The sequence below is a fragment of the Vollenhovia emeryi genome, unplaced genomic scaffold, assembly GCF_000949405.1.
Source record: "Vollenhovia emeryi isolate VEMERY1.0 unplaced genomic scaffold, V.emery_V1.0 DF939173.1, whole genome shotgun sequence".
Classification (NCBI taxonomy): domain Eukaryota; kingdom Metazoa; phylum Arthropoda; class Insecta; order Hymenoptera; family Formicidae; genus Vollenhovia; species Vollenhovia emeryi.
Genome location: NW_011967193.1, coordinates 981,808 through 999,655, shown reverse-complemented (window position 1 = coordinate 999,655; position 17,848 = coordinate 981,808). Strand labels below are relative to the sequence as shown.

At 42.3% G+C, this 17,848-nt stretch overlaps 1 protein-coding gene across 2 annotated transcripts in view; it reads right to left on the bottom strand.

Moving 5' to 3' along the window:
- Window positions 1-17,848, bottom strand: part of LOC105563641 (stAR-related lipid transfer protein 13) — a 280,578-nt gene that overhangs the window by 157,795 nt on the left and 104,935 nt on the right. For both annotated transcript variants that reach the window (XM_012015394.1, XM_012015395.1), the window contains exon 8: window positions 15,412-15,457. In XM_012015394.1, the coding sequence (XP_011870784.1) occupies window positions 15,412-15,457 (46 nt within the window). The remainder of the gene's footprint in view (window positions 1-15,411; window positions 15,458-17,848) is intronic.

The window sequence follows — 17,848 nt, the reverse complement described above, 5'->3', positions numbered from 1 at the left end:
ATATATCATATGTCTTTGAGGCTTGTGGTACTTTCGTGACATGCGTCATGCCGTTTAACGCTAGTTTTACGACGCGTAAAGACATCTCTTCGCGTACGAGCATGTGCCAGCCGGTCACTCGAGATGTTGCTTTTCACCAGCTGTTGTTTCAACGGTAAACGAAATTTCCGCGGGATCGTTCTCGGAAATCGGAAGGAAAACACCGTCTTTACGACTTGCCGGAACGATACTCAATTGCACTGAAGCAGGTGGCATCTGAGACCACGTGCGAAAGGTTTTTGACGGCTGCAAAATTGTCACGAGCGAGATAGTGGCTGACCAATTGTCAACCCGCGGAAGATCCAGTAAATGATATACGTTTCACGTTTATAAAAACCCCAGCGTTAAAATTTGGTTCAAAATACATAGCGTTTTGACTGTCGTAAATAATTCGAGTATTGGAAGAGAAAATTAAATGTCCGTGTGATATTTTCCCTAGGAAGTACTCAGTCGGAAATAGAAATGTCAGATTTGTACAATTCCACGAAAATTGTGTGATGTAGCAAATAAATGAATGATCGAATGATCGATGAAGTGATACAGCATTAATAGATCTCGCGCCATTATGTCATTATCATCTGACACGCGAATACGAATTTTATTGGGATTGCTGTGACGTGTGTCACTTTTGAGGTGACACACATCTATCAATTATAGTTGATTATTCTGCGAAAACTAATTATTACGCTCGACAGAGCCGTATTTTCACGTCTGCAATAATAGGATTGTCTGTCCTTTACTTTCTTGCGAATAAATCGCTGCCTAACATTAACGTTCACTAAATTATGGAAAGGACACAAACTGTACGTTGACAAATAGTTTACATATAAATCGATTTTAAGAAAAATAATACAAGAAAGTTTGACTCTGAATCATTGACTAGAATTTGTATACACAACTTTGTTTTCGCTTCTTTGAAATAAATGACTTCACATGATATCCTGTGATTGGCTCCCATTGCCTATATGTTTTTCTACACATCATTGTTAAATTTTTATACAAGAAAGTTACATACGACAACTTATAAACAGCAGAAATATTCTCACACGGAGAAAATTGCAAGCTGCGCTAATAATTGAAAGTGGCGGAACAATTTTTCTTATCGATTTATTTTATACAGAGGTAAGGATATTTTTTTACTTATCTCCAATCTGTATTCCCGAAATGTTTTTATTCCCAGCTTCACAATTGTTCTCAGCTTTTACCGTTGCTTGATAGCGAAAAAAAAAGTGTCTTGTTAACAACGAAAAGCTTACCTGCGATTTTCCGTTCGCGCATTCGCCGCCATAGCGCTTCCGCCTTGCGCATCGGCCAGTTCTCGACTTTCGCGCTGAAACTGCGGAAGAACTTGTACTCCTTAAAGTGCGACATTCTTCTACCACCGGTGTTTCTGCTCTGATCGATGTTACCGGAACTCGTTGTAGTGCTGGCTCGGCAATCCTCAGTCGACATGCCTAGCATTAAAATTTAACTGCCGTTTCCGTTTTACACGTGTATGGCGTTAAGTCGCGGCAATCCAACGAGCAATTCATCCCAACTTATACCGTGCGGCATGTTTCTTCCTCTTTCAGGTCTCGTTATTATTGAAATTCCGTTTAATATCTCTTTGACGCGAAAAATATTTCTCTATATATTTACGTAGCTTTATTCCATAATGTCTTCATTCAAATAGCTTCAAAATCTTGTATTTTATGTCTGCCTTACGCTTTAACACTTTGCATGTAAAATAATACATCTTCTCTCAAAGATCACAGCCTCAGAATAGAAGAGCGGTATATTTTCACGCGGCAAAAAGCATATAGAAAATCGGGAGCGAACTTCTAGCTTTGCTGCAAGCCGTGCCACTTGTTGACATCAACTGCATGTGCTTGGAAGATGACTATTTGTCATGCCGTCGATACGAATCCCTTGCGGAAGCCAACGAGATGATAAGCTAACGTAACCCGTAGCACAAAGCTCTCCCGTCACAATTCTATCCTTTGGAGACTAACAGGAGTATCCCTCTGCGATTCTCGCCAGAAAAAAATATTTTCCGATGAAATCAATTGATCTTGGTTAAGTCATCAATTTGTCAGGCGTTACTTAAAGAATTTGCCACCTTCTCAATTGCTGTCAACATTTCTGATTTATTTCTCCACTTAATTATTTCCTTTTCACGAGATGGATTCATCTCGTAGATTCAGAGTACTGGAAAATATTCTTGTCCGTTCTCTCCGTGAAAAGTACTTCTATTCGTGACAACCGCTCGTTTACCGAAATAAGAAGATGTAAAGTTTGTACGGTTAATGCGAAACGATTCTGAGAACTTACGTCGACCGAACGATTAAATGATCCAGTACATTTCTCGTAGAAACCCCATCGCATGTCCAGCGGATGATTCTATATTTTGTCGAGAGAGACACAGACCAGCTGAGCCCGATAGCTGCCGGCCGTTGATTGATCTCTGCCATTTAATTAAATTCTCTGCGGATACCAGTGTAATCTTGACGCTATTCTTGAGGAACATCGAAGTTTCTCGCGAAGACGTTCACACTTCAAGGAAAGATGCGCTCTGCGGTGCATCGAAACTGCAAGTTTATTGATACGAATGCTTCTTCGGTCGAAAACATGTCGCGTTTTGCTTCAATTGATCTCGCATTCTCTTTTCGGGGATCTGAATAATATTTATGTCTTGATTTGAAGAAGCGATTATAAGAGAAGAGATTGAGGGTTTTTTAATTAATTAATCCTTTCAACTCGCGCAACGGCATTAATTAATCGCACTAAATTATTGCATATCTGATCTGTTAATGAAAATATAAAGTTTGAAAATAAAAACGTGATCTATAACCATTTTATTGATTATATCGTAATTAAAGTGATAAACTTTCTTTCATACAAATATGCTGAAAACGATCGATTGAGAAAATCGTCATAGGAGAACATGCAGCAGAGACTTGCAAACGAAGCAGTTGTAGAATCTAATAGAATATTGAGAGTTGAAGCTTAAAATATCTTTTTCCCCTTGACACGTGAATCGATAAGGGAAAATGAATATGGACGAGTATTGCCAGACATTGACTTCCGAGATGTATTGATTTTATTTGCCGACAGAAAATGTAAAAGCTACATCAAAATCTCGAAATGTAATAAAGGAAGGTGCGATAAGAAAGAAGAACTGAATTTTTACCTCGGTCCTTTTAAGACATAAATCAATTACAAGTGTAAACGCCTTTGGGACCTGGCACAGATGGAGGTGGCCACTTGAATTGCCATGTGAATCCGTGATACCGTATTTATTCCATCCTCTCCTGCGTACCGTTACAAACGGACAACCACGCACTGATAAAAATTTGAACCTCATTTTACTGTGAAAATCGGTGGTCATTTTTACCTCCGAATTACGCTGTTAAAATACGAGGTGATTTGTAATTTTACTTCAAAACGTTAAAATTATCATTCAAATGAAATTATGTTTTCATTAAATATTTTTTCAGTTTACTGCTTGATATTAAAAATACATGATTTATTGTAACATTCCCTTTAAGATAGTGAATTTACAGCACGCACAGCATACTGGGATGATGAAATTCTCTATTGCGCACACTCCACTTTACTGAAATACTGCGATATCACTAACAAAAGAGTAAAACTTCATATTGTACTTGACTGTAAATTTACTGTATAGAAGTGAAATTTAAGCACATATATGAAATGTTATGGATGAACCGGAAGCTAATTTACAAATTATGTGACTAAAAATACCAGATTCAATTAATTTTTCATAATATTCCTGTATTTTTAATGAAACCAAAGGAAAAAATGCAAATTTTATGTAAAACTCATGAAAATTCAGGCAAATTTATCAAGAAATAAGTAAAATTCCTTTGTAAATTTGCATTGATTTTTGTCAGTGCTGGTTTTTTCGTTAGGCGGAATCATTGTGTTATAAAATCGCCGAGCGATTTTTCTAAATTATCTTAAAATGCTATATCTAGCACTTATTACGACAACCCCCCATCCGCCATACTGAAAATTAAAATTCTCGTTGCGAAAAATATTACGTCAGCGAGGATTCGAACCTGGGACCTCCCTCAATCCGTGACGGGCGTCTTAGCCAACTCGACAAGAAAGAAGAAGTTGCCACAATGACAACAGTTGGAAAACGTAAATAGAAAATTACTTAGAGAAGGAAAGACGCGACTAGAAGTCAGCCTTGAGCCTCAAAAATTGGATTCGGCAAACGATAAAAAGATGCGCAACCTCTGTTGGAAATTTTAGTGAGGACGAGGGAGTCGAGTGCGATTCGTTATCGTTCATTAGCCAGATTCTCGATTTAATTTAAGTTCCTGCTCGCAAGACACGCAATTAAAGCGAGATCTCGCGTCCTGGGAGACACTCGCGGAAGCACTCGCTCAAAGCAAGAATCGGCCATTTCGCCGCACAAAAACGAGTTATATCGCGCGCAGTAAAATATTTTTCTTTCCCTCGATCGTCTAATGATCGATAACTTTCAGTCGGCATTACGAAGTCGAAGAAAGCGACGCGCCGACTCTCCATTGATGAAGAAAATGTGCATTGACATAAACGAGAAAGCCGTTTCCTACCGAAAATTTCCTTACCACCGACACCGTAAATCCTAATTCTCGAAATTCCAAGTTGGCGACCATGGGAAACTCATGTCTAACCGGAGAAGAGAAATCTGCGTCACACGACGACAACTGTCATATCCATTATATTTAACATGCGCATCTTTAATCCTAATTTGACATGCAGACGCGAATCTCTATGGAAACCGGTGAAACTTAAGCTTCAAGCGAGATAAAATTGTTCAGGAATGTACGTGGAAATTTTTTCAAACTTTCCTTTCATCCTCCTGTTTGATATTCCTTCTGTAAGACCTAGAAGTCTTTAATTCCCGACTTTCAAGCAAGAGATATTATCCGTTTCCTGCTAAAGCCTCGCACCTCACCAGTCTCCCTTTATGCAGGTCTGATTCAATTCGCGCTACCTCCCGTAAATAATCTAGGATTATTTGTCTCCTTTGCTGCTATCTTCCGTCTGCGACTTCTCTACCATTTCTTTCTTTTTTTTTTTCAAAGATTTGCACGAGCCGGGGAAAATAGACCGAGTTATTTCTGCGCAAAGTCAAATTCGTAGTATCGTTAGCGAGCTTTCCCGCGTGCGGGCTCGATTGCCACGCGACCGATACGTTTCTCCGAGGTCGTCGTGGCGTACGCAAATTAATTCAGCACCCCGTAAGATCCCAGCCATCTTCCGCAGCCGCGGAAAAAAAAACGGTCTAACAGGCCCCGGTTGCGGAGAAAGCCGCGAAACCGTGAATAGGTGAAAATGCAGCAACGCGCGCGAGCATATGCGCGCACAAAGGCGCCTCTCTTCAAGGTTACTCAGCACCTCTCAGGCGTGCGATGGAGAGATTTATTGCGCAAGCCACGGCGGTGTGTACATTGTCGAAGGAAAGCGGTAATCACGATGCTTAACGAGCGATTTGTGGCACTTTACGGTGACGACATCTCACCGGTAACAGGTTGCGACGGCCTCGCGAACATCTCCCGATCTCGTCCCGGACGGTCCCGTCCGCGCGTCGGATTTGGCGAGATGCGCGCCGGGCGCATCTGAGAGCTGTCAGTCATCGGGCGCACTCCAGATCTGCCGGCGCGCGTCTTCCACTGAATCACGCGGTTACGTCAACGTGTTTGTTACGCGAATTATTTACAGTTACGTCGCTGAATCACCGCGAGCGTATCTACATTTCGCGTTCGGACGAGGATGTCTTATTCCGTATAACAATTTTCCCAGGAAAGAAATTTTCTCGTAGCGAATTCGGTTGCTTGCACCGGCGCGCACTAAGCAGATGATAAGGCTTTGCTTGCAGTCGATTCGATGCTGGATTCTACACCTTTTGCATCGTTTGCTGCTCGAGCTGTCGATTCATGAAAACATTCGCGTAATATGCAAATTATGCGGCTTTCGTGTGCAGATCTAAATCAGAGAACAGCATGGTATTATTGAAATTAAGTTTCGAAGCCTAACAAAAAATCTATTCACTTATAGCTTATTCGGGTGAATAGATTTCTTGCCAAGCTTCTAAAATTAATTTCAACGACACCACGCTGTTCTCCGATTAGTGGAACACTGTCTGTACACAAAAGACACATAATTTGTATATTACACAAATGTCTTCATGAATTGACAGTTCTAGATGCGAAAAGTGCAAAAGGTGCAGAATAACTCCAGCATATATTTCATTAATACCTTTTAACCAGTAAAATAATCTCTATAGCATCTATGCGGATCATTTTTCGACCGAATACTCTTTGAACATGTATTTAAGACAAGGTTAAATATAAGAATATTGGCTATAAACGAGCTTCAGTGTGCACTCAGTGCGCACTAGTGCAAACAATGGAATTCGCTATTAGAGGATAACAATATTTCGAAGACGTAACGTAGATTCTTGGAAAATATTTTAATACACGGTTCAATCGTCTATTCATTTTTGGAGTTTTCGCATTATTCAGATAGCTTTGTCGCGTTATTGGAATACCACGATCCGCGATTTATAAGCAGCTCGATGAGCGTGTATTTATAAATAAATGGAAAATTTATAGCACATGACCTTTCGCGGTTCGCAGCATCGTCTAGCCGGAGCGGCGAGAGCTGCGATGATTAAAGCGCTAAAAACTACGAGGCAAAATGCGAGAATTATCATATTACAACGTAAGAAAGTACGAGCTTACGAGTTTCAAGTTAATCGTCGCAGCAATCACTATTTAACCGGCAATCAACAAACCGAACCTTTGATGCTCGCGTCGCTTTATTCTTGGAAAAATTATGCTTCTAAACATTTCCTTCGTTTCGAAAAATCACAAAGACTTCATAATTGAAATGGATAATATTATACACGCGTCCGATTCGACAGTCGCCATTTCCCCAAAACGCCGTGTGTCGGGAGTGCTCGATAATTAGCGAGATCGGATCTGAATACGACATTTCGCGCTCGCGCGAGCTCAGCACGACCAGTTGTCAACTGAACCGCGATCGCGGCCGCCGCAAGATTTGCACACGTCGAGTCACTTATCCCGCCGATCGCAAAATAAACTGCCATTAGATAAGCCGCGGTCTTTTCTCCCGGCGGTTTGTCAACGAGGGTCAACAATAGCCAGCGACATGGGAGGGAAACCGACGCCTTTCTCCCGTCGTTGCTCGAGCGAGCCGAGCTCGCCTAATGGCGAGATTAAATACTTCCCGGGCGAACAATAAGGAAGCTATCTCCTCGTACGATCGGGCATCGATCTTAATTCGGTATTGTTACGAAACATCACTTAACCATTGACCAACGCGAAACGGCCTGTCGCCTCGAATAAACTTCAATCCACCGCGGATCAATAAGATAGAATCGATCGAAAGCTTTTGCGGGACGTTTACGTTTATTTGCCGTCGCTAAAAGCGACGAAAGTGGCCCAGACAGGTGCCGCCTAATGAGTAATTAAGGGAGACACTATGGTCATTATTGAACGTGCATTTACCGACCTTTTAATGGCGCGCGGCCGCAATAATAAAATCGACAGATCGGACAATTCATACGCGACTGACGTAAGTTACATAAAGGGAAAGTAAACTTTTTGCGAGAGCTTAAATGCCTGGCGCAGATAGAAGGGATTATATTCGATGACACGACGGGAAGATAAAAAGAAATTAAGTGTTGCAGATCTCGCTCAACGTGAAACGCTTCCCTTTTCTCTCTCGCCGCGTCATCCCGCGTAGCCTCTTCCACTTGCGCGGATATTCAAGCTTTCGCAAAAAAGAAAGAAAAAATGTCCTGCGCGTTAATACATTTAACGGAAAAACGACACGGCCGATTGCGTGCTCGTCACGCTATCGCGGTCACGCCTCGTTTCGCAAAATTGTGCAAATTTCGTGAAACGCGCGACGGAAAGCGACGGTGCTTGTCGCCGCGAATAATTGCGACAAAATGGCGAGCGCGCGGGCAAATGGAGCGTGACCGTCGTACGGGCAACGACAGCGGCGAATTTCGCGGATTCCGCCTGTCAATAATGTCGCTGTCACGCTTCGATAGACATTTCACGGCGAGGACCGCCGCGGGCCTCGTGTATTTTTAGCGCCGGAACTTTCATCGGGTGAAAATAGGTACGAAATGCGTAAAGTTACGCGCTGCCTTGCGAGCTAACTCACTCGCCGGCCCACGGAGAGCCGAGACCCCGAGGGAGACCTGCTAAACCGAATCTCACGTTTCCGTAATTAAACGGCGTGGAAGTGCTACCAGATGCGCGCGTCTCGACAGAGAAATGTAGAACGATACGGAAAACTGATCGCAACCTGAATACCGCGCGGGAGCAGTCTAGTTGTTCGCGAGCCAGCTGCTCCGGGAAAAAGAAGGGCAGCAACCCATTTTCGGGCCCACGATTGGCAATCGAATTACTTGGATTGTTCGTAACGCTCTAATCTTTTACGAATTTTTCCCCGCGTAACTAAAAATCGCAATTAGCTATTCTATCTACATCCAAGATTTTTTTAAGTAATACTCGAGGTAATACTAATCAATTCTCTCAATTAGTTCTGTCGATATCCAATAACGCAAAGATAATTTTCACTTAAGAGGCACTAACCGAAATGTTAAGTTGCTTAACTACAAAAAAACCGCTCAAAATTTAAATTATTAAAATTATTTTTTCATACTGAAATAAATATTTATTCCATTTAAAGAAAAATGTCAAGTTTCAAGTAAATCTATGTATTATATTAAGTAAAGTAATTTAAATAATTATATTTTCTTACATTGAAATAAGCTATTAGGAGCTACCTAACGAATAATTTTCTCGAGTAAAGTGATATTTTGTTGGATTAAGATATTTTTTTTATCAGTGTAGAGAACAATCGAAATATTTTAATTACTGATTGTGGGTCTCAAAATGGGTTGCTGTCTTTTTCCCCCCAGAGTATTCATCAAATATCCGACAAATATCGTTAATTCAATAATACAAGCAATCATTCTTCTGATCCTGACAAATTCTCCGAGCCTCTCGGGAAGCAACTTTCATGAGGAACAAAATTTCTCCCCCCCCCCTTTTTCGTATTTACCGCAACTGGAAGCTTCACAGCGTAAAATCGCGTAACGTTCTTTCAGAATAAAGCGCACTGGAAATAAATTAATAAAAATTGTTTTCTCTATTTAAATCCCAGAAGTTTATTTCCATGGAAATTTATTTATTTTTCATTAATAATAAAATTCTATCCTTTATTATTTGAATTGCAAAACTTTCAATGGGAATTTATTTTTCAACCGTGACTTTATAATTTGCATTGTCAAAAATACCTGTTTGTTACCTTGAACAAATAATAATCGAAAATTAAAAAATAACAATTCAATTTGTCAACATTCTCTCGTATTCCTTTAACTTTTTTTCGCATGAACAAAGCTAATGGCATGACTTTTTAACGGCTCGGTAATTAAATTTTCTTTGATAGCACCGTAAAACCAGTAAAACCACACAGCGTGTGACTTCTAACGTAAATAGAACCATTATAAAAACTACTATTTGATCGTGCTTTGATCGTTCGTTGCAAAAAGGTTACGCTGGATTAAAGACGGGAAAAACTTGGTCGCTGACAATTATAAATGTTTTTAAACATCTCTGCGGGTTACTAATGTGTTACGTCAACGCGCTGATGGATGACGGATACCAAACGCCGCACGAGAGCGTGCGTGCGCGCGCGCGCGCGTGCGAGCGAGTTTGACGAGCCGGTGTCCGAAAATTATAAAACACTGTTCCAAGAAGCAGCAGCTGCTGCAAAATATCGTTCTGCTCTCTTAACCCTTCCCTCACTTTTTTCCCCCCTGAAATCGGCGGAATCTATATTAAGAGCGGCCGAAGATTTCTGATAACAACGTGCGAAAATAGAAAGATCGAAGAGGAGATTCCCATCTCGCGGAATAATATTGGAACACCTCGCGTGTGCAATTGTTTTCTGTAGCGCACCATTTTTCACCTTGAAGAAACCCAAGAGAAAGCAACGTACGTACATTCCGACAAAATAAATCGAGTCCAGATCGACCTGGTCTCGCTGCATGTTCCGAAATAGCCGGAGTGACCCTCAAAATTCTCCTATAATCGCCCGAGATCCATCGATCGGAGGGGATCCCCCTCGGAGACGCGGTCGGCCACACGCAATTATTCGTATGTACCTCGGGGCTCCGGTGGTCGATTAATGAGGCGTGCGCGCGATGACACGGCACGGCACGGGTCGTGCGACAGAGCGCGAGAGATGCGCGCGCGAGTCGCGTGGAAGGCCGCCTCGTAAACTGCGACCCAACGCCGCGGTGCCCGTGATAGCGACGACTGGCGACGACTTCCACCGGGGAACGGAACGAAAGCTACCGGCGACGACGACGGCGGCGGCGGCGGCGGCGGTGGCGGCGGCGCCGTGGCGCAAGCGTCCCGCGCGACCCGCTCTTTTCCGCGCTTTTCTCCGATCGAATCTCCCGCGTTGCGGCGCGATTTGCGCGTAACGCCCGCACCCGGCCAGCGGCAAATCCGATTAATTCGCAAACCGCGGGACCAATTGTCGAAAATTACAGGCGCTCTCGATGCACTTCGCTCCTGCGTACAGAGAAGATTCGGATCCGCAATATACAGGATGTTCCAGGAGGAAAGGTCAATATTCTGGGAGGTCATAGTATCGGTCATTTTAAGCAAAAATGTTCATGCGATTGTATGTCCCATTCCCCACTGTTTCCGAGATAGAGCTATTTAAGTGTACAGTTGCCTATACTGACAAAAAGATACTACGTACTACAATACATGCACTGTATGTGTGCATTGCTCACTATTATATTTCTTATTAGACTTACAAACTTAGTCTCAGTGATGCCACATTGTTCTTTCATTTAGTCGGAATAGCGAGCTGCTTTCGATCTGTACGCGTAAGCCATTTAATTTGTATATCACACAAATGTTTCCGTGAACTGACAGTTTTAGGTTAGAAAGGTGCAAAATCACTCCAGCATCCCCTTAAGGCCTACAGCTTACTTAAAGCAAGATCGTGGACCAGGGGTAACAGTAAATTCCCGCGGACGTTTATGAGGGTGGGTGAAGGGTGAAGTGTACGGAAAAAAAGTAAATGCACGAGACACCCGGGAAAAAATTTTGACATATGATCATATATAATCATATATGCTCATATACGAAAAATGTCCATATATAAGATACCATATGTATCATATGTGATCGTATATGATAATGTGTTTGTCATATATGACAGTATATATGACAAATACATTATCATATACGATCATATATGATGCACATGTTTGTCATATATACTGTCATATATGACAAATACATTATCATATACGATCATATATGATGCACATGTTTGTCATATATACTGTCATATATGACAAACACATTATCATGTACGATCATATATGATACATATGGTATCTTATATATGGACATTTTTCGTATATGAACATATATGATTATATATGATCATATGTGAAAATTTTTTCCCGGGCATTCAAGTGGCTCTATCTCGGAAACAGTGGGGAATGGGACATTTATTCATATGAACATTTTTGCTTAAAATGACCGACACTATCACCTCCCAGAATATTCACCTTTCTTCCTGGGACACCTAGTATCCGGTTATCGTACAATGATTGATCAGTATTAATATCGTTACAATTTTGTGTACGATTCGAAACGGGCGTTCCGCGGATCAAATACCGCGGATGTAACAACGTTACGTGAAATTCGCTCGAAAAAGGAAATGCTCGAAACTCGAGGAGCCGTAACAATTCGCGTACGATATCGGGGAAGTTTATGAAATGGCATTTTTGTGTCGACAAGGAGAGCTCTCTGTCACGTTTCGAGTATCGATCCATTTTTCACGACATTCGAAGTTTATAGGCCGCCGCTCCAGTTTGCTCACAGCAAGGATTAATCCGATATCGCTGTAATGAGCTTTTCGAGCTGTCATTTGTTTCCATTCTTCCTATTCATGTATCGCGTATCGCGCTAGTGGCTTTTCTATAGACGATGTAAGGCAAACGAAAAGCTATTATCATAATGTTGGAATAAAATTCTGCAGATATTAATTAATGTTCCCGCTGTGACAAAATTCAATTATTATACTAAAAGAGATAATGTGTCGACTGTATAACTTTGATTGCATAATTAAACGTGAGATTGCAAAAATGTTGTGAATTTTCACGCGAAAGAAAATTATAGCAAGTTTCATTTCGATGTATTTAACGTCACGTTTTAATACCATTAAATTCCGGTGTAAACAGCAATTGATAAATACGTGTGACATGCAATATTAAAAAAATTACAGAGTATTAATTTCCTCGTATTATAAAATTCCTTTTCGTGCCATTAGATTCGTAACGGGGGAGAAAACTAAGTATTTTATGGAAATGTCAGAAAATGTAATTTCCCCATCTAAATGAGCGAGACGGGATTTTTGCATTAACGGGAAACTCGATCGTTAACCCCAATCACGAGTCGCCGCGGTGTCATCGGCTATAAATTTCTAACAAGACGAAGGAGAAGAAGAAATTTATTGCTTCTAATTATTTTGTGCCAATCACTTTCCGTCGTATAAATTAAGCACGGTTCTTTCCGGTTTGTTCGAGCCAGCACGCTGGCTTGTAGAAAAAAAAAAAATTAGTGAGTTCGATAAGCGAACGCGCGCGAGCGGATATTAATTCGAATCGTCGATAGAGAAGCAATAAACGTATCTCTTTTCATCGCCGCCTGCTCGTAGAATTGTTCTATTTATTTTCACGCTTCCACCGCCGAATCTGCGTGGCACTAATGCGATCCATGTTCGCGCGAGAGTTGCTCCTGAATGATTAATTTTAGCACAGCGCGGCCATCGGGATTCCTTAACTCTTTGAAGTACGGTGTGACATGTGTCACACCTGAAAAAAACTACAAAAATCAAATACCTAAACATTACAGTTAAATAAGACCCCTAGATAAGACGAAACAGCCAACGAGAATGCCATGTAGGTCCAAGCAGGACGTAGGTAGCCCAATAATTCAAATTCCTATTATGTGAATTCATATTTTTTTTTCCATCTGTCTTGTGCGCCGGTTTCTGTTCGGACATAACACAGTATCGTTAGATAGAATATTGTCGCCAGTAAATTCACGTATTAACCGATGTAACTTGTTGACGCGTTGAATTTGTTTAAAAAGCTAGACCTAGTAACAGTGGAATCGCGAACATTCAAGCAACCGGATTTTTGTGAGCTCGAAAATCCGGAAACTTGACCGTCGGCGATTTCAACTATAGTGATTAAAAATTTTCCGAATTATTGTATAATCGTCCGATTAAGAAAATCGATAGCTCTTCACCGTCGAGGAAAATATGGCGTGAACTTTTATTTTTACACAGGATAATAAATAGATTCCCCTTGCGACGCCATACAGGTAATTTTCTAGTTCAAGGCGGCGGAGGTGCTGCTGATTTTCTCCACTCCGAGCCGTCACAGAGTCGCTTCTTTTCATCCATTATATTTCTATCGCGAGATTTATTCGATTAACGCGCTGCCGATTAGATCGCCGCGGGCGAGAAGGAAAGTGCATCGCCGGCGCATCCATAGGTGCATTCTAGCCGTGGGCGTGCCTATACCGGAAGTCATAATCACGTCGCGCCACGAGATCGCGCCGCGAGAAAGCAATTAGTCCATGTCGATAATTAATTAAACTTTCGCGATCGAATCCGCGACACAATACAATACAGTATACCCTTCGGACGGCAGGAAGCGATGGAGGAACTTTCATGTAGAGCGCGACAGAAGATGAGGTTCAATCTCTCGATATCTATCATTATTATCGCCAGAAGAAGTTAATTAAACTTCCTTTTTTTTACGTCACACACAACACACACACACACACATATGTCTCCTATCTTCAGTTACGATTTCATATATTACCATAAACGTGACAAGTGTAAGCCCGATTGCAAAAAAGTTGCGATTACTTTGACTTATTTTATCTAACGAGATCTCAATTAAGGAATTGCAGCATCTGGCTTATATTTACGCGCAAATGCATGCAACTTGAAGATGCCTCTCGCTGAAACAGCGGGACCGGATAAATCTCTGGCTGCAGCGAACATTACGCGGGTCACGATGCCCCCGGGTGTCTTCAATTAATTGCGAGATACGTAATAGCATATGCGCGCGGTGTTACACGCGCGTTAAGTCGAGCCGAAGGTACTGCGGGCGTTAATGAACCTTCAGACGCCGCATTACTGTATCACCGCGAGGGCGAAAATTCCGCCGTTTCCAGGGCGCCCCCGCGCCCCGCCGCAAATTGCATTCGATCGCGTTGCACTCCCGCGCGGGGAAATTAATTACGCGCTAAACTCGTTATCGGACGCCCCGGCCGATATTGTGCCGGACGATCGGTATCGATCGCGATCGTTACGTTCGCGCGATCAAAGATGTCAATATTCATTACGGCCCTCGCGTCGGCCTCGTTTACGTCCCACGCGAGGAGCGTAAATTAATGGCAGATTGGCATCGTAAGCTGACAACCGCCGTTCAAATGTAATCAGACGCGGTCCGGGAGAGACGCCGGCCCGGCCACGTGTGATTTATGTACACGTGATGCCCACCGAATAACCGCGCCGCCGGGGTAAACCGTCGCTCGCCCCGGGTGGCACAATTTTTCGCAAACCGGGATCCATAAATTCCGCAAAGTGTATAAGCTTGAGCGTTTAATTTCCAACTCGTAAGCTCTCTCGTTGGGCGTCCCGTGTAGAATTCAATTATTCCATATAACTTTTGCATCTGCGTAACTTCGTAATTTTTCAGCATTTCGAAATGCCAATCTCGCCCTCCCTTCGTGCATAATTACCTTCGTTTAAGCGCGAAATGTCATCGCGTCGTAGCTCGTGTTTTCGTATCTCAGTTTAGGTCACTTGTAGATTACAGCCGCGTTCGGTATTGCAAATCCGAGACATCGGAGTGCTCTTCCTCCCTTTCTATCGCATTCTCCTCTCTCATTCGCTCGAATGCAAAAGAGCACTCCGACGCCTCGGATTTGCAATGCCGAACGCAGCTTACGTTATAGAATATCGAAGGCTCTCTACTCTCGCTTCGCGCGGCGCAGAGTCGCAGAATCCTTTTACCGGGTCCACCGAGCGCGCAATCGCGCGCGTAATAATCGAGTAAACGCGAATTGTCGGCATGCTCTTGAAATCGAATCGTCGGTCTAGTTTGCCGTGCTCGCGAAAAGAGAGCGACACACGGTGCTGCGCGAACGACGTGGAATTCACCGTCTCGCACGATCGAGAGCGGAACAGAGTCGCTCCGTTCAACGGAGAACATACCTGATAGTTGTCGTTCCGACTGCGAGCGCGGCTGCTGCTGCAAGCTCTGAAAAGCAAGAGAACGCATCATTAGTTTGAGAAACGTCGGCGCCCTCGTGCTCTCGCGAGACCGTGGCGGAGAGTCTGAAAGGGCGCATTTAACGACGCATTTACCGCGATCAGGTGATACCGACAGTGTATCTCAAACTGCCGCGATAAGAGCGTCGAAATGAACTAGTTCTCCCACTTAACGATCGGTTAACGGATCAGTAAAGCCTCTTTCACTCAAAGAACTGTCAGTGGGTACAGTGTTGGACAGAATGGTCGCGGCACTTTTTTAAAATTGAGTTTAGGAACGCGCACTTAGATTCACACTGAGAAAATTTTTATCGGATAAACCTGTTAAACAGTGTTTCCGATGGTTAATTTTTCCGATTAGATTATGGATACATCCGATGAAATGCAGTTACCGATGAAATTTGATAGAAAAACCGATCACATTTTTCATCGGATATACAATTTAATTGAATATATTCCAATGTCGTGAAGGCTCTCAAAAAGAAATTGTATGGAACGGGAAAAGTGCCAATGTGTGAGCCACACATGAACGGAAGACGGTTCTCACAAATTTAGAAATAACTTCTGTCTTTAATTGAATATATCCGTTTGTTACTATGTAATTGGATTATCCGATTACATTTAATCGGACAGTTTTCTCAGTGCAGGTGCAAGTTTATGTTCCGAAACATTTTCTCCGAGGAAAATTTTACCTGAGAAATATAGATCGAAAATGGTTTCGGAATGGCCATTGAGTGAAATATTCCCCAGAGATTGGTTGGTATAATATCACTTAAAAATCTTGGATATAGATGTAATAGCTAATTGCGATTTTTATTTACGCGGAGTAAAATTCGTAAAAGATTAGGGAGTTACGAACAATCCAAATAATTCGATTACTAATTGTGGTCCCCAAAATGGGTTGCTGTCTTCTTTTTCCCAGAGTAGGCTTCTAAAGAGCGAGAACAAGTGTCCACAGGCAAATGGCCCCATTTTTTTCGCATTCGATTTTGGTCACAAAGTGGGCACCGAACGAAAGGTCTCGTCAAGATGATCGCAGATATGTCAGTCTCAGAGCGCACCTATTTAACGTTCCGGAGATATCGGGCACCAAAGGTACCATTCCATTCCAAACAAACGGTTCGTGTCTGTGTAGACACCATCGCTCCATCGTTTACGTCCTGCGAATTTTTGGAGCCCGATGTCTCCGGAACGTTAAACAGGTACACTCTGAGACTGACAATAGCTGCGATCATTTTGACGAGACCTTTCGTTTGGTGCCTACTTTGTGACCACAGTTGAATGCGAAAAAAATGGGACCGATCTTGTTCTCACTCTTTAAATTCAATGATACCACACTGTCCTCTTTAGTCCAATTAGCGGACCACTGCGGTCGGTCTGTACACAAAGGCCACATAATTTGTGTAATACACAAATGTTTTCGCGAATCGACAGTTCTAGGAGCAAAAAGTGCAGAATCACTCGAAAACCCCCGCAACGTCGACTTGCGCGGAGCTACCTAATTGGTTGACAATAGTCTGCGATACAAAAGACGACTGCTATCCTTCACCGCGTCGCAGGATCCTAACTTCACTTTATTCCCGTAGCAACGCGAGATAACTAATAATCGACGCGACATTGAATCGTGACCCACTTGCAGTATTGAGCCGGTCGGCCTCGAAAACAACGGACGAACAACCGTGACCTTATCTACAACGTGCTCCACCGAGCGGATGCGCCGTCGATCGATATCCTTCCAATATTCACGAAAAAAGTGAGAAGTTCGTAATTGACCTTGGAATACACACGCGATGCTCCGTATTTTCGTCTCGAAAAGGGCATTGTAAAATTACTCATTTCCCTCCACACGCGGAATCGTTAAGCGTAAAATATGAAGGAAGGGTTTAAAAAGTTAATTGAGAACTTACAGCATTAGTTTATATCAATATATACACGGAGAGATCGATATGCTTATTACATGTCTAATTGGGGTTGGCACAACCCCAATAAATAGTCATATTTGGGACAGCTATATCTGTGGTTGTTACACCCACATTCAAGGGGGTAACCACTAGCTAAAATGTCCCACCGATTACACGATTTCATTTGATTTCACACGATTTCATCTGATTACAAATAATCTCATCCAATTGCAGATAATTTTCTTATATGCGCGTTTAAAAATGTAACGTTGTTAAGGGGATGCTGGAGTGATTCTGCACTTTTGCACCTTTCTAACCTAAAAACTGTCAGTTCACGGAAACATTTGTGTAATATACAAATTAAATGACTTACGTGTACAGATCGAAAGCAGCTTGCTATTCCGGCCAAATGAAAGAACAATATGGTATCACTGAAACTAAGTTTGTAAGTCTAATAAAAAATAATAGTGAGCAACACA